Source organism: Trichoplax adhaerens, genomic scaffold (assembly GCF_000150275.1).
Source record: "Trichoplax adhaerens TRIADscaffold_39 genomic scaffold, whole genome shotgun sequence".
Lineage (NCBI taxonomy): Eukaryota > Metazoa > Placozoa > Uniplacotomia > Trichoplacea > Trichoplacidae > Trichoplax > Trichoplax adhaerens.
The window spans coordinates 254,069-272,744 of NW_002060979.1; the positions used below are offsets into that span (position 1 = coordinate 254,069).

An 18,676-nucleotide genomic window follows, 5' to 3' on the forward strand; every position below is an offset into this window, starting at 1 on the left:
CGAGAGGATTGATTCCACTGTTGGCTAATTTGTTCTGCTTGATCGCCTTGACGTGAGCGAAATACAATGTTGATGGCACTAACTCCTGATCAACTGTACTGTAGGCGAGAGGATTAATTCCACTGTTGGCTAATTTGTTCTGCTTGATCGCCTTGACGTGAGCAAAATACAATGTTGATGGCACTAACTCCTGATGCTGATCAACTGTACTGTAGGCGAGAAGATTGATTCCACTGTTTGGCTAATTTGTCATGCTTGATCGCCTTGACGTGAGCAAAGTACAATCTCGATAGCACTAACTTCTGATGCTGATCAACTGTACTATAGGCGAGTGCAGAAGTACACTGTGCTGTCGTCGCTGTTTTGAAGCTATAAAGTACTGCAGTACTGTATCTCTATGGTTACACGATTTCTTTCACCTCTAAACTGAGCAGTACCTCCACTCCAGGTAGTACTGTATTGAAGTTTTGCTCAGTGAAGAACGATCAATGAAGTGTGCAGTATAGTAGATTACCACTATTCTACAACATAGCAGTATATATGTCCAAGATGGACATTGTACATCATTCTTAGCAAGTTCTATTCATGCAATCTATCGATATAGCTAAAATGTTGATTTCAGGAATAGGAAGATTCTTGTCTGGCTACTGAATCGACACGACACGATCGGTCATTGAACTGTTTGCTGTTACAGTACACTGTACTGTGGTATAGTACTGTAACAGTCCATAGTACTGTACTGTACTGTACAGTACTGTACAAAGAGGTCCAAAAAACCCAGTTAAAACCTCTTTACTTATAGTACTGTGTACTGTACTCTACAATGTACAGTATGTACAGTACAGTACGTACAGTACTGTATTTTGGGGGAGTTGTCTGTACAGTACTGTACACTGTACAGCACTGTACGCCCCCTCCATCATCAACTCATCTGTGGTGTGCAAAATGAACTGTTGTTGTACAGTTCATCTATCTCATTTTAATTAGAGGCCACGATCGGTCCTTGAACTGTTTACTATTACTATTTTTACAGTACTGTACAGTGTGGTACTGTACCCTACTACAGTTCACGGTACTGTAGTGTATAGTATACTGTACTGTAGTACAGTACTGTAACTTCATCTATACTCTGTAGATTCTACAGTACAGTACTGTACAGTATCTCATTTTAATTACAGTACAGTACAGTAGAGGCCACGATCGGTCCTTGAACTGTTTACAGTACTGTATAGTACAGTACTATGCACTGTACAGTGCGGTACTGTACCCTGCTACAGTACACAGTACTCTAGTGGACAGTACGGTATACCGTAGTACAGTACTGTAACAGCCCATAGTACTGTACTGTACTGTACTGTACTGTACAGTACAGTACAGTGCGCAGTACTTGGACACAGTACAAAGAGGTACATTGTACAGTACTATGTACAGTGCGGTACTGCACTCGGGTACAGTATACAGTACAGTAGTGTTACAGTACAGCACTGTAACAGTCACTAGTACAGTACAGTACAGTTGTACAGTACTTGGGGGAGTAGTACTGTACTGGATGTCTGTACGTCCCCTCCTTCATCAACTCATCTGTGGTGTGCAAAATGAACTGTTGTCATAGTTCACCTCCTATCTCATTGTCTGTATGAAGGTGACGATCGTGGGGATGACAGAAATTTTGCACACTATGAGGAATCAGACTTTCATTGTTGTTGTTGTTTAGAGGTAATCTTGAATCGTGGACAATTTTAACCAAATGGCGCCGCTTGTGCTACGTTAAAAGAAATCGTGATTGACTGTCTAATTTCAGGCGTTGTTTTATTACTATCAAGGGTAGCATTCATCATTGGTATCAATTTAATTCTTCCCTGATATCGTTTAGTTGTTGTTGCTCAACGTAGATAACGGTTCATGTACGTAGGATGCCATGCAAGCCATTGCAGCAATTATTGACGAGATTGCTTTAGAAGGATTAGAAGGTAAGCTAGTGGACGTAACTGCTCTCACTGCAGTTATCAATGGAATACCATTATCATGGAATAGGAAGGTTTGAATAAACATTGAGCAGTATCATGTTTACATTAGTGTACGTATGATAGTGTGTAGGCACAAGATGATGATCGCCATGTGTATTCATTGACCTAGTATGATAGGATAGGAGTCAAGTTGATCTAAATGCAGCATCAGTAGGATCAACTTTCATAGCTAATGCTACAATCTAATATGATAGGAATTACATTGCCTATATTATGGATGAGGATTGATCAACGTCAACCAAAAATCGATTTAACACTCGATGATGCGGCTAAAGAGTATATATGGCAGAAATTGGCGTCATTACCTTGTGGCATTATCGATTATTTTATTGTACCCCATGCAAGAACATACTCCACTTTAGATGACAATCTCAATCAATGCTCTACAAATCAATGGTAACAACATTAAAATTAAATTCCTACTTCATCACTTATACTAATATAATTCATATATTGTACACTAGTCATCATGAACGACTCTTTAATACATAGAATCTATTCATGATTGCATCCTAATTGAAATAGGCCGTATTACTTCTGGCATCTCTGCGATAATTAATCTTCATCACCAATACTGTTATGATTTTTACGAGTATAATTATTATACGCGTGTATAGCAGCCACCGTCGACTAGTCTTGAATCAGTTGATTCTGTTCAATGGTTACATCATAATTGAATAGATTATAACAAATCATTTGAAATCTCTGTGATAATCTTCATGTCTGATAAGGGCATGATTCATGTATTATGTAGCCAGTGACTACTTAGTAGTAGCTGACCTAGAATAAATTGAATCAACTTATTGTAGTAACCGACTAATTCAGTGGAGATGCTAAAGACTTGAATATTTATTATAATGATACTGCAGAGAGAAATGCAAATCTAAATTTGCTGTAAACGGATTACGTGTGTTATCCTAACAGATCCGTTCTTGTAAAATGTCATATTTAATTTTTCATAGCTTAATGGACAAAGAGTCAAGTTGGCATAGAGAGAATGATCCGTATCCTTACAACTTAATCAGCGACGAAACCAATGGAATTCGTGGCTCTTGCCGTGATTATTACACCCGTGATAAGATTACCAGCATTATCCGAAATGAAAATAATACTGCCAACACGTCCTTTCAAGAGGCGACAGCAATGTAAGCTAGAAATAAAGGCGCTAGTTATACCGTTGTACGGTATTGATATTATCTATGTGATGATCTTAATAAAATTTTATAATTTCTTAGTTATCTTAATGTGCATGCTGAGTCAGATATAATATTACTCAATTAATTAGCAAGTATTAGCATTCGGCGTATATTTCATCCGTAATCAATATAACTAGAATCAAGAAAAATTTCTACTTATTATAAATATAAATATATATTTAGTAAATTTTCCAAAGTAATTTTAATTTTTAGTATCTTATTATATTTTCATCATATTAACTAATAAAATTGCCGATTACCTTCTCCATTTGCTATGTTTATTTCATACTATCTTTTAACCTTAATATTGGATATATGTCTATCAGTGAGTTGAATACCAATTTAATAAATTATTTTACAGGTGGGATGATAAACTTGTACTTGTTGCAAATCAACAAGTTAGAGACAGAGCATTATTTGGTACTGGGAATAATCCGTCCTTTTTTAACCTAACGGCAGATCAATTTTGTTTACTTGAACGTATTGGAAGGGCAAGATGGAGGGGAGAAACACAACGAATACTGGCAAAGTACTTCCTTAAGCTTGATTTTAAAAATATATTTCGTAAATTAAAATTTCTTTGGAGGTTGAAATTGATAACTCATCAAGTAAGCTCCCTAATCTAATTTAGAACTTTTTTAATTAGCACCTCATAAAATACAGTAAAGCTATCAATTACGACATATTTTTTGCTAAAGATTCGAAAAGTGTTTTTATAAAAATGAATCAACGATTCCTTAATAAGACTTAATACGAGCTTAGATAATAGTATTGCTAAAAAGATTACTAACTAGTTAAACTCTAGAATTTTAAAAATTGCTGTCTCAAACAATTTCAGACGTCTCACGTAAAATTAAAATCTTCAAGTGTCATTCGTAGCAATTTATTGCTTCTATCCCGATTTCATACGCTTCAGCAGCATAATACTAGAGAGAGTAACAAGGTAAAAATGTGTTCTTATCTTGAGCAACTTCCAGATAAGATTGCATCTCACAACGACGTAAGAAATCACTTGGTAAGATGACCTTTTGCTACCTAAACTATTACAGCAATCCTGTTAAATATATGTTATATGTACGTATTAGGGTCTTGCACGAACAACATACAGAAAAGTCTGCCAAGCTCTAATTGCAGATGGTTTTATTGATATTATCAGTAATAAACGAAAGTCCACGCCTCAGTCCTATATTAGACTATTAAAAAGTTATCAATGCTCTGTTGAAAGTGATAGCAATGCATCAACTGAAGATGATTCTGACAACGGTTAGTGTTACCTCATATATCAACTTCATGTCATGAATGAACAACTGATTATTAGCAAGACATATACTGTATTACTGTCATTATATGCAGTACCGTAAGAGTAGTGATGGTGATAGGAGTTTCCACTTAACTGTACGTATGTTGTAGAATATACTGTACTTTACAACTTTTACTACCAGAATTAAGGTGAAGGTAACTCTATTATGGGAATGTGAGAAACTAAAGAAACCTAATAATTGGTTTTCACAAAATTTTAGATATTTACAGTTTATTTGAGAAGAAAATGTAAATTCTGAACGTTATAATATATTATTAAATGCATTATAGCAATATGTTAGGATGTAATATTTTATCTAATAGTTGTAAAAGTGGGTTCCGTAATTTAATGTCTGAATTAATAATATGATGTAAGGAATTTGGTAAGTAAAAAGGATAAAATTTTTACCAACACTGAGATAAAACTTTGCTACAAGACGTTTATATTGGTTTATGATATAATTGCATAGGCATAATACTATGTTAATGGGCTGTTTCAGATATGGCACATTCAGGTTCGGTGTCTGCTCCTAACATTGAAGAACCAATGCTGCAGCAAGTCTATAACATGATATATAATGAAAGTTATAACGGAATATCTAAACTTGTAAGCCAATACGTTTTTTAGCTTTTAACCTTAGCCTTGTTTTGTTGATAATGATTTTAGTCACTATAGGAATTTTGATTTGATTTAAATTACAACATAGGATTTACTGAAAAAAATTAGACTAAAATCGGCCGATATCAGGGTAATAATTAAACGTCTTCTGAATAGAAATTTCATTACTGAAATTTCAAAGAGCAGCGGAAAACAACGAAAACTTCTGTAAATCTTATTATTATGCTGCTTTAATAATGTATAATGTGCGTAAGATGCCAGTCTGTCTGTGAAAGAAACTTACTATTTAAACATGATTATTACTTTTCAAACTATGGCATCTACAATACAGCTATGTTGCTAAGGTGCTAGAAGAAAGTAGCTCTTTATATCAGAAAGTTGCGAACGAAGTTAAGAAAACCCGAGAATATTCTAACAAGTTAGCCGTTACTGGTTGACTTTGTGATTTAATAGTATTTATTATTGCTCTTTAATAACTAAATCGTTACAGTCCATTACTAGTTTTACTAATAAACGTTAACTTAAAATGTCAGAATGGACCAACTTGACACTTGTATTCGGAAATCAAAGGAGCCACCTACCTTGATTGACACCTCCGCTCAAGGCAATGGTCAAGAAATAGGGAACGTGATATTTGTTAAGCAAATTGTTGAAAATTCCAAAAGAGGTATATAATTTACCTCGTACAATTTTAATTTGAACTTATAATTTATAGTATCAATCATTGCAGTTGGCTATAGGAGCTTAAAGAGACAAAATATGATTCTCGAATGGCTAAATGAGAAAAAATGTGTTCATGTCGACAATTATTACGAAATCCTTCGTGTAAGTTAAGACTATAACTCTCACGATATTTTGAGGTTGAAATCCCTGACTAATGATGCATGCTAGCGGCCAATTAATAAAATTATAATTATCGTACGGTTCTACAGTCCATAAGAAATACTGAACGCGATGAGGGCTTAAAAGAAGTCTGTGATTACAGAAGTATCAAGAGGTTATCGTTTGTTAATTAAAATAACAATATTGGATTGCCTGATGCTCTTTTTGGTCATGAATAGTAGTATGCAATTTTCATCTATGGTATCTTCTATTAACAGAATTCTCTTAATTTAATAAAGATTAATTAGTAAATTAACTAAAGAGGGTACGGTTAAAGTAATTGATAAAACTGCAACATGTTCCAACGGAAGTACTACGGTATGTTGATTGTTGTACGTACTTGTTTGTTGCTGATGTGCTGACCTTACGTGAATCACTTTTACAAAATTATCTGCGGGGCTTTCTAGGTTTCATTCTTATGCAGTCCTGATATCGAGATGGATGACGAATTGCTGAATAACCTTGTGATTCAGTACAGTTTGAAGATGGAAAAAGATGCAATTGGAAAGGTAATGCTAGCTCTAAACGTAAAGACGCATGTAAATACAATTTATACTATGTACTGTATATTGTATCATTTATTGGTACCCATCTAAACGTTACATTTATTTAGCAAAATAAATCTTTGCCTAAACAAGACGTTGTGGAGTTATCTGTAGCGCAACAGTCTGAAAATACCATTCTTCCAAAAAGGGAGCCCGACGTTCAGCTTGAACATAATCCTGTTAGTACTGTACAACAGTAAATAAAAACTACGATAGTATTATTTACTGCTAAATAATTTCAGCTCCGTTATTTGTTAGTACAAATATATGAAAGCGATGCTACTGTTTCAGATTCGGCCTCAAAGTTATGGATATCTTCCAAAAATGCTTCGTTTAAAACTAGCTCATTGTTTTTTGTGGGAATTAGCCTATGGACATAAATGTTTGTTCATTGAATAATTATGTATTCGTAAAGGGTCATTTGTTTTTACCTTTATCATAAAGCATTGTTTTTTGTTTCTTACTGATATGATTGATTCTATGTGGACAATGGACAATGTAGTTGATGATGAAGTAGGCCCAGAAGAATCCTGGAGGCGATCGCTGTCAGCTTATAAAGGCAAAGTAACGTTAGATGATGGATGGATTAATTTGGAAACTATCCTTAATGTCACTCCTTTATCTGTCTTATGCAAGCTAGTATCTTTCCGTTACAATGTATGATATATTTCAGTATAAGATGTTTCTATAAACTATCTCAACAAAACAAATGTACTATACGAGTGTGTCGGATGGTGACAATATAATATGATACATGTTTGGATTTTATCTTCTTTCTTTTAAGATTGAAGGACTAGAAGAGTACTTAGGAGATAGTAAAACAGCCGATACACTGTTCTACCGTTTACCGATAAAATTAAGGGAACAATTAGAACCTAATAGGTATCAACTTGCCTTACCTTACCTACATATCAATACATTTGATGACGCTTGTGATACTTTGCTTGCATATAATCTGTATGAAGGCTCCATGTATGGAAATATCTGGATACACTGAATATGTTATGCAAAATGGGATTATTAAGCAGTACCGAAAATGGTCCAAACTCCAGAAAATCAAATGTTAGCATACTTTATGATATTTTTCAGTAATGTGTTCATGATTAGTTCTTGGAGCATTAACAATCGAAATACAACTTCCCTTTGTGCTACATATAGGCTCAATTTCGTGTTTCTGATACTGGATATTTTATTGACACTTCAAGCAGAAGTAATGACTACAGTTGCAAAAGCTATAAATTGGAATCTTTTAGGAGTGTTGTTCGATTTTGGAGAGATCTGCAATCCGTTTGCTTATCAACAGATATCGGTGCGAGTTTGCGCTTTCATCGATTCAGATTATATGTAGTTTTGTTAACTTACATGATTAATTTTGCATTGAATGCAATTGTAGACAAATTAGCAAAGGTGGAAGATGGGTTAACGAGACAATATAAGGTTCGCGATAATCTGCTAGGTAACGGAAAAGGTGCTGGTGGGCTTGATTCGGGATTCTTTAGCCATCTAGTTCGAAATTGGAAAATTGCAACTACTTCGTTTGAGGCATCACTTCAGTCGGAAATTGAGATCGATCAATCATATTTTGTAATTCTTTTTTTATTCTTAACTAGGAACAATACCATATGTTGATAAAATAACTGGATGATTATTTGTCTCTTAATCAGTATCCTAAAATTAGGCGATTGAAGTCACTAAGTAAGATTGAAAACAATAATTTATCGAAGATTAAAAGATTAGCCAAGTTAAATGAAGGGACACATGATTCGCATTTATTAGGTAACTTTAATCAAGATTGATATTTCTGCTCACTATTTTCTGATTAATAACAACGATATCGAAATAGAAAATAAAAAGGGCGATCAAGTATCTTCGTCTACTGCTGTATCCACTTCTTCTCAGGCTATTACAAAATCGGCCGAAGTTATATCAAAGAAGCGGAAAAAAAATTTTGGTAAGTTTCAATGGTATCAAGTACGGTAACTGTTATTGAAATCCCTACCCTTACTTTTTTTACTGACAGTATATTAACGGGTTTACTTAGGCATTACGAAGGATGATAAATTGCTCAAGAAACGTAAAAATTTATACACTCGCGAAGAAGAGGACATGGTAGCTAAAATAATTTAATAGCCTTGATAGCTTAATATTGTAAGTATTAGGCATCCTTTCATGGAGGCTAATTTTCATATATGTTACAGATTTTAATATGCCAAGCTGTTAAAATTGGCTTGCGGCAGATTGGAGTTGCGATTGGTTCTTGGTCCTTCATACGAGATGAAATTGAGCGATTACTTCCTGTCAGTATCACTTTTATCATAGAGTAGCGTATTAGCTGAAATATCTAATGACGGTTTAGGGAATTAGTTAATATATTGTAGTTGTTATTCTATAGTATGCCGCTAGTAGGACCTCTGAAATGCTTCGACATCGCTATGATAAGCTTATAAAGAATCAAGAGTGTATGAGGAAACTAGATAAATATGTAAACGAAACTGTTAATGTCAATGTAAGATTTAGATCACTTCCTAATATACTTGGATAAAATCTATATTTAAGTCAATGTTATTATTTAGGCATGCACGATATTATACTGATAAGGGTTGCAATTTGTACATAGTCCGATTACATTAGCAACGCAAAACTGACACCGGAGGAAAAATTTAGATCGTCTGTGAAGTATCTGCTAAATGGAAGTGGACAATACCAACGTGATGAATTATTACCAGCCATCCAACATTATGGAAGGAATTCCAGATGGTTATGATGTTCAGTCAAGTGTAGGAAAGAAATCCCCCTATCTAATTATAATTGCACAAGCATTTATGATAATATGTATAAGCTGTGCTAACTGCAATCAATATGGATTCATTTTAGGTTACCGAAAGTTATCCAGCTGCCCTTGCGCCGAAAATTAAAAATGTTGCAGATATTACGCGTGGGGTTTTACAACAACTTTTAATGGTTTGTCATGAATATTTTCGCCTGTATATTAGTTCATAGAACATGATATGATAACTAGCAAGAATTGACAACGAAAATTCATAATAAAGCATTTCTTTTCTAGGCCTCGCTGTCATTAAAGGGTGAACAATATAATTCTAATGATATCTATAGGCTTCTTCATACTTTTCCATCTGTAAGTTCTGCTTTTCGTCGACTATAAGTTTAGATTCAATTTTTAAAATTGTATAAGTAGGAAATGTTCTTTGTATGGGTAATTGCAGGCTGACTTAGAAAACGCCTTTGAAGATCTTAAGCAGCGAGGCTTGATTAAAAAGGTGACTAAATATTTATTAGGCTTAGAAATTAGTTGATCTTTAGAATCGGTTGCTATAAGCAATGTTGAGTAGCATTATAGTCAGCATATTGAATCTGGATGAGGTTAGATTGATAAAGTAATATTTAACTGCATTATACAATAACTCACTATCGAGTCAATCAAAGGTGGGGTTGAATATTATAATCGCCAGCAGTGCTGCGATAATTATTAAATAGAAGATATATTTTTAGCTGTAGCGTGTATTTGCTCTGCTTAAATGATTAATTACTGCTAGAATCAAGTTTATTAAATTACGAAGCTATAACAAAAGTATTACAACGGCTTATTCGAGTTCCAAATGATCGTCATAATTAGTTCCGCAGTCGGGATCGCGCATCGGAAACATTAGCGACGTTTGGTAAACAATATGCAATGTCGCATAGGTATGGAATATTTCGGGATTGGACTTTACACATTCGCATACATTTAAGACTTTTTCTTCTTCACTTGTAACTGATGTTAGGTATGATAGAAGACTATCGCATAAGATTCCGTTAACTATATTTTCTTCAGCTCAAGTCATTTCGAGTTTGTTATTAACTGTATCTTCTGGCAATAACAACTATTATAAATTTCCATTGCATTTGAATGGCGTAGAACTTGCTTGTCTGCTGTCATTATTAACTAGAGAGTTCGTAAGTAACGGAGTTTATATAGCACAAAATTGAGTAAGGAAATATTTTTTGTTGTCATCATGTTACATAACTGTTGTAGTAACTTTGTTAATTTTTTGGTTAAAGATATCAATCAAGTTGGCGCTGCCTCAGCAAATTATATGCTTGAATGCTCAGAGTGATGATTCGACTGTTTATACGCAGAAAAAGACGTTATATGTAGGCAATAATGAAGTGTCTAACGAAAATTTGTTAGTTTGTGTCGAGAAGGAAATAGTTACAGAGAATGAAGGCGTTGGCGAATCATCTTTTGCTATTCGAAACACAACCACTTATGACAATTTATTGCTAAATTCTTGTGATATTCAATGCCGAATTAAACAACAAAACTTTCGTGAGGATCAGATTACTGGCGAAGGTATTTCTGAAGACATGTTATCCTTCCGTAACGAAATAACAACGTCAGCAATCCAGCCGTGCGATACAAATATTGGCATGAAACTTCTTGGACAAAAATTTAGCTACGGTGAAGCATTATTATCCTTGGTAAAGAATATTCTGAATATTGTCAGGAAAACGAATTCTATCGGAATAACTATTAAAGATTTAAAGGTGTTATATCATTACATGATTTCACGTTTGTAATAATCTATGATTTTTAATTTTTTAAAATTGAAGCTAGCATTGAAGGTCCTTGTTGTTTATAACGTGTTTTTACAGGCAAAATTAACCCCTTGTAACGACGATTATGTTCATACATTAGATGAAGTATTGCGAGATCTTATCAATTTAGAAATGGTATGGCTACAAAGCTGCCTTATAGGAAGATGTTTGTTATGTTTTGATTATTGTATCGCATCTATTTTTATGCAGGTTTACATGATTGGATTTACTGAGAAGCGCATTGTGGCAAATGATTTTATAAAGCCTTGGTCATTTAGAATAATAAATGTACAGTGAGATATTTATTATCAATCTTACTACGGTACTAATAAATAGCTAAAATTTCATTTGTATTTCATTCTACTTATTAGAGTGATGAAACTGATAATAAAGGTATCTGTAGCGATACCGAAAATCTAAGGTTAGAAAATGGAGTGTAGCCATTCCATTTTGTTTATCGGATGTTCTATAACAAAATTAAATTTGTTCTATAATTAGTAAATTATTTATTGGAAAACCATGGTATAATGCTCGCGGACAGATGGTTAAAGACACAATATTGCAATACGAGCAGTCTATCCTTTTATACATTTTGACCAATCCTGGCGTGACCAAGGTAAAAATGCTAGCAATCAAGACTGTGTAATATCTCAAAATATAATCTGACAATATGATCAATTATGTCTTACAATAGATGAAAATTATCGACAGATTTAAAGACGTGATACACGATAGTGTAATTTTGGACATACTTGAGGTAAAATTGGACTAGATATCATCGATAATGGTTAAAAAATAGACATATTTGATTCATGTTTTCCTAATTAACTGTGCTTAACCCTATAATTATTCTTAACGTATTTAATAGGCATTACTTGGTAGTTCCTGTATTCATCGAGAAATGTATGCACAACCAACTAAAATTACATTATTTTCATGTCCGGAAGACTCAATGCTTCGACCAGTTTCTACCAGTGAGTCTCAATTCATGAATGTTATTATATTGCTATGACAAAGGTTGCAATTATTAATTGTACGTCTATGATATAATTGAATTTTTTATGACTATTTTTTTGCCAGGTTTGCATTGTATGGACACAAATGAAGATTATCACGTATATTTTCCGATGGAAAATTGCCTTGACATCTTCACTAGTCGTGGCCAATAATTTAATGTATGATCACCATAATAAGAGCATTACGATGGTAGGAATTTTTGTAGCACTTGATTGTGTCTTTTTCTAGGCTGCAAACGAATATATATATATACATCGCACATCTAATGATAGCATCTGCAGTGCAATCTAGTCGTAGACTGCAACATACTGTATTCTATATTATGATATTAGCACATTCTACCTAATATGCATTTGAACTTTAAGATTATTGTTCTCAGGATGATTATTATGTTCGATATATCTATACAATAAAATATTTGAAAATTAAATATTCGTCTACGATCAAATCGAGCTATCCAAACGTGGCTATTTTATAGAAGCATTGAGGTCTGTTATATGATCTATGGATGGACAATGTGACATTTTAAATGCCTACTGCAGTACCTACGCTGCCTTGTCTTTACTTCCAACTAGTTAGAATAATGTCGAATTTTAGATAGTAGGATAGCGTATACAGTACTGTCTTATAAGTGATTGAATTTATCTAAGAAACGATAGGATTGGTCGAAATGTTCGTGATGTGTTATCGTGGAAATTGATAAATAAGATGAAATTTAAATATTAAAGTAGCATCTGTTATGTACATTAATATTGTGAATGGAATCTTTTAAAGTCTTGGCCGAGTTGTATAAAATAGCTACCATTTAAGCAGTAATTTTTATTATTATCTTTTTAAATAATGTATAATGGTTCTATGGCATTATTGTTTAAATTATATTTTAAGCTATTCTTATTAGCCTCTTCATTTCTATAAGAGAAACAAATAAATTTGCCAACAATCATCTTTTATTGATAGGAGTAACAAAACATCACTATAGTAGACACATTATTGCAGAGATGATGTCTATTGTATTACCTTAGTCATGGAAGTTTAAAAATAAAAATGTAAAAAATGTTTTAAAGTAAGATAATTAAGTAATTTATAAATAGGACGCAAAGTGTAGATCTTAGTATTGAGTAAGTTCATGAACAAAAAGGCTGGTAGCAGTCGAATTAGGGAGATAACTAACTTTTCAATGTTGACTTAGGTAGTCTATAGCAATCGTTTCCTATACATCTGGTCTTTTCGATGTATTGTATTAAGATATTTTAAAATTCCTTACTGGGTAAAACCGACTATAAGAATTACAAGGTGAGGGTGAAAGCGCAAAAGAGTAAAAGAAGAGTGAAATAAAAGGGGAAAGAAACCGTTGCTAATGAAATTATGATCATGAAACTAGAAGATGATCAAGTGGATAAAGTAGACAGGAAAACATCTCTATCGAGTGATGGTAGCAACGGGATTCTGGCTAGTATAGAAGATAAAATTGATCAAGATGATCTAAATCAATTGAAGCCAGTTATAAACGACATACGATCAATAACATCGTCTACGGTGGACAGAAATGTTAGAACCATTATTGATATATTAAGTGGCAACAAACAAGACGGTCGAAAATTTGACTATAAACGATACTTCAAAACAGCAACAATATGTCGGCAAATCTTAGTAGAAATATTATCGTATTACCCTCTAACTTGTCAACAAATTGAATTATTATTACCCTCTGTTCGTTTACTCACTGATAAATTTCGTGAAATAATTAACTTTGAAGAGAAAGATCAGCAAGCTGAAAGTTGTTATGATGACCAGTTAGGAAAGGATAATTCTAAATATCAACAGCGATCATCCGTTGATCTCTTATCGATATATGCTACCTTTATGGAATTATTAATTATCGAAGATTTAATCCGCCAAAGTACCAGTTTACATCCAGTTCACGTTGCATATTGCTATGCTCAATGGTATCATCGTTGTCATCAAATTTTACGTAATAATAACCGTAAAATATTATTTGAATTAATGATGGACTTGAAAGACCATCTTATTGACTATCAATACTGCTATATAGCAATAGATTGTTTAAGTCAAATCATTCAATCATCATATTGTTCTTATGATCTAAAATTGATCGCTATTTATGGTACTGAATATCAACCTAGTATTGCTAAAGTCAGTATATTAGGTTATAAAGATTTATTAGATTACTGCCTTCATCGTTTACCTTATAATACTCGGCAACTTAAAATTGTTGTCTATAAGTGGCTAATGGATATGCTAACGATTATACAACTTCCGTCATTATCCGATACATTACGAAAGCCCCTTTATGATGAATTAAAGCAACGTCTAGTCTGTATTCCCGCTGAGATACGACACCAATGCCTTCAAGATTCATTGATTACTGATTCACAGCTTCAATTAATTCTACAAGAATCTGAGACTCCCCATAGCCCGCAACGAGAGCAGCAAGGTCGACAAAAGCAACATGAAAACCATCGAGAACAACACCAAGAACAACAACGACAACAACAGGAACAGCAGCAGCGGCAACAACAGCAATATTATCGATGCTTCATCGATAATATTGAACTACCTAATTCTATTATCGGTCAACCATTTCAATTAATATGTTTGCCTAGTCGATTTCCTAACTTTATGAGAAACCATGATCATTTAATGGGTATTGAAAGTCAGTTAAAAAAAAATAAAAATTGCGCTATTCAAGGTGAGTCTGGTCTTGGTAAGACAACACTTGCAATTGAATACGCTCATCAGCATCGCCATTTTTATGATATTATTTATTATTTCGACGCCTCCAGTATATTATCTTTGCAACGGGATTTTATTAGATTAGGTATCGAGTTATGTCGTAGTAGTCGAGTTCATTCTTTTCGATTTACCTTATATGAAAATTTATGCCAACTGCTAGGTCATTATAATGATATCGCGATCAATCCTCATGACTATAATTATTATGATGATAAAATAATATCCTTGATGGACAGGATCTATTACGATCATGGTTGGATATTTCATCCATGGTTGAAATCATTTATTAGCCTAATCATTGATATTTTACAAAGTCATCATTCTGCTTTATTAATTTTTGATGATATTAGATACCTACAGTGGATAAAAACCTATCTACCAGGTGGAGAGAATATTCATGTCATTCTTGTTTTTGATCAAGTCCATAATGATGATACAATCAGATTTATTAAAGTTAAACCGTTATCGTCGGAAATATCGCGTCGATATTTACAGAAAGTTCCTCTGGCCAAGACAACAACATCCAATGACGATACTCAAGCTTCAGCAGCTGCTACGACCAATGCTACTGCTATAGCTACTACTACCAATGCTACTACTACTACTACTGCTACTACTAATAGTAGTACTACGGTTAATACTAATACTAATCAAAACGGTCAAAATGGTGGTAGGAGAATATCTCGACAATATCTTAACCGTCTAAATGATTCATCGCCATTAACAATATTAACAGAATTATGTCATGGCTGTCCATTATTATTGCACTTTATTCGGTCCTATACTCAAGTAAGTCATATTACATTAGGTGATTATTATCAAGAAGTTGTAAATGATATTGCTCCGTTAACCTACTCTAATCAATCAAATCGCCATCTAATGACCGTTGCAGTAGCAATAATCTTAGTCAAACCAGCTGTTACCTCCATATTTCAACAGTATCCAATTGCAGCAGAATTGTTAACCTTTATTTCATTTGTATCACCGCGACATATTGATAAAATTGAATTGCTCCATTACCTAAATTATAATAGCCATAGTCGCCAGGACTTGAATTTTGCTATTCAAATACTCTATAATTATGGTATGATTAATGAAAGTTGCCATGGTTACCGTATTCATTCCATTATTCAAAATGTTGTCCATATGAAATTGAAAGATGAGAAAATCTATCAACAAACTATCGATTCTATCTTAACCTATTTCTTACATCAATTTGAAGAATTAGAAAAGATCTCAACCCTCTATCCATATTACAATCGACACCAATTCTATTATGAATTGGTTGTCCATGCCGAATATTGTTGTCGTTATGCTAATGGCAATCATCATAATTTAGCTGAAATTGCGGCCAAAATTAAATTACATTTAGCTAAATGTTACTTACAGTCCTACTGTTATACACAAGCAGACGACTATTGCCAAGCGTCATTACAATATTTCATGAATCATGATGGTGTAAATGATAGTAAAACGTGCCAATGTTATGATATTTTAGCTCGTATCGATTATGCCACTGGTCAATTTCAATCAGCATTAGATTATCTTCAGTTATCGTTAAAATGTAAGCAAGAGTTGTTAGAGCAATCGCATCATATACAATTTATTCCTTATTATCGACAATTATTTCAAGTTTATTGCCGTTTACATCGATATGGCGATGCTAAATCAACATTACAATCACTTGAAACAGCTTATCGAGATAATTCCAAATCAAATAGGCTAGCTCAACTTTATTGTCATTATGATTATATTTCATTCTATTATTTTCAAGGTAATTATGACCAAGCACTAACTCATTGCCAACATGGGGTTGATTATGTTAGCAGGATCAATCCACAAGATGAGCGACTAATACAGCAATTAAAATATCACTCAGGCTTAATATATTTAGCCATGGCTGATATCCATTGGAGTCAAAGTCAATTAACTAAAGCAAGTCAATACCTTAATCAGTCACAAACTATCCTAAAAGTGATAACATTAGATAAGCACTTTTGTCGTAGCCGTATTGCATTATTACATGGACTAATTGCCCTTTCGCAAGGTAAATATGATGACGCATTAAATAACGGTAAACAAGCCCTCAGCAATGCCATTATCAATTACGGCGGTAAACATATTTATGTCGCTCGATTGCAAGATATCATGGGAGATATTTATAAGAGATTACCCGAGCAAAACGAGTTGGCATTGAAATCATATAATGCGGCAATATTATTAAAGAAAGGAATTTTAAACGCTGAAAATGCGGATATAACAAATACTTATATTAAATTAGGTGGACTATTGCGTATGATGGGTAAATTTGATAAAGCAATTACCTTACTAGAGAAAGCATTAAATCTTCAAAAAACAATCTTTGGAGATCATCACTTTCAATTAAGTACAACTTATGATGTAATAGGGCGTATACATACCGCAACTCAAGATTACGTTTTAGCACGACGATATATTGCGACAGCTATCCAAATTAAACAAGCAGCATTTGGTGATAATCATTTCAATCTTGCGAATAGTTATAATTTTCTAGGTGAAACTTATAGTATTGATGGTAATCATATACAATCACTCGATCATTTTGGTACAGCTGTAGCACTAGCTATGCAAGTCGATGATTCTAATGTATTTGAATTAGCACGTTATTTTAATAATCATGCTGTTGCAATCTTTAATACAAGATCCAATTATGAAGATGAAAACGAACGTATCGAGTTAGTTTTCTATTTCTTAAATCAGTCATTAAAGTTAAAATTGCAATCACGAGGTGAATACAGTCGTGAAGTTGAAGAATGTTATCAAAATTTTGCTAATTTCTATCAACGCCTAGCTATTAATGAAGAACAAAAGGTGGATGAATCAATAAGTAATAGAGAGATACAGGATACTCAACTCCGACAAGCACTGGATTATTATAAGAAGATTCTAAAGATCCAATTAAAAGTTCATAGCAACGATAGCTTAGAAATTATTGAAACATGTCGCAATATTGTTATAATTCTCATTCGTTTTAATGAATACGATGACGCCCTAGAGCATCAAAAAATGATATTAGAAGTTTATATGAGACGTATAGGAAACGAAAATATTCAAGTTGCAATGTGTTATTATGAAATGGGTGAAAGTTATAACCGGCTACAAGATAAGAAAATGGCTAATTTATGCTTACAAAAAGCTCTAGCAGTTGGTAATAATTGCGAAGATTTAAGAGAAGACTTTTTAGGCGAGATTAAGGCTAAAATTAAAGAGATTAATCTACAAAATAAATCACGATTATGCACTCTAATCTAAAATTAGTTGACTTGAACTTGCTCTATTGATTAATTTATTGGCAACGTATTAGATATTGGTAACGATGGATAGCATTGATGAGAGGATTTCTAGTACGAGATGAGGACTAAAGTAAGAGTAAAATCAGAATTTGTACTCTGATCTTATTTATTTGATTAGCATTTACTCTATTACTCATAAATACTAGTAACAAATATCAAAAATTGAAGAGATTTTTAGTACAAAATTAAGACTTCAATTACTGTATTAATTAAACTAAGATTTACATTTTATTCTAACTTACTTTTAATTTAATTGGGTAAAATTCACACCTTTGAATAGTAAAATTCATTTTATTACTTGCTGTTGAATTTAAACTTGACAAGTTACGTTACTTATGAATGATCATTAAGCAACGTTATTTAAAAATTATGAACATAAGTAATTACTTAATAAAATGTCATCTGTTTC

At 33.2% G+C, this 18,676-nt stretch overlaps 2 protein-coding genes across 2 annotated transcripts; both read left to right on the top strand.

Moving 5' to 3' along the window:
- Window positions 1-823: 823 nt before the first annotated feature.
- On the top strand, window positions 824-4,775 carry TRIADDRAFT_62268 (uncharacterized protein; the record flags this gene model as incomplete). Its single annotated transcript, XM_002118174.1, has 9 exons — window positions 824-830; window positions 1,643-1,716; window positions 1,913-1,970; window positions 2,222-2,423; window positions 2,990-3,172; window positions 3,585-3,831; window positions 4,062-4,166; window positions 4,309-4,486; window positions 4,744-4,775. 9 exons carry the CDS (start codon window positions 824-826, stop codon window positions 4,773-4,775), a joined length of 1,086 nt encoding a protein of 361 aa, XP_002118210.1.
- Window positions 4,776-5,675: 900 nt separating this feature from the next.
- Window positions 5,676-18,226, top strand: TRIADDRAFT_62269 (uncharacterized protein; the record flags this gene model as incomplete). Its single annotated transcript, XM_002118175.1, has 26 exons — window positions 5,676-5,808; window positions 5,857-5,966; window positions 6,074-6,138; window positions 6,263-6,341; window positions 6,431-6,532; window positions 6,637-6,747; window positions 7,013-7,225; window positions 7,353-7,450; window positions 7,822-7,877; window positions 7,962-8,005; window positions 8,233-8,344; window positions 8,412-8,519; window positions 8,610-8,677; window positions 8,767-8,865; window positions 8,961-9,074; window positions 9,443-9,529; window positions 9,633-9,704; window positions 9,793-9,846; window positions 10,628-11,113; window positions 11,222-11,299; window positions 11,375-11,452; window positions 11,536-11,585; window positions 11,663-11,780; window positions 11,859-11,921; window positions 12,033-12,138; window positions 13,563-18,226. The coding sequence occupies 26 exons, from the start codon at window positions 5,676-5,678 to the stop codon at window positions 18,224-18,226; spliced, it is 7,368 nt and encodes a 2,455-aa protein (XP_002118211.1).
- Window positions 18,227-18,676: the final 450 nt, after the last annotated feature.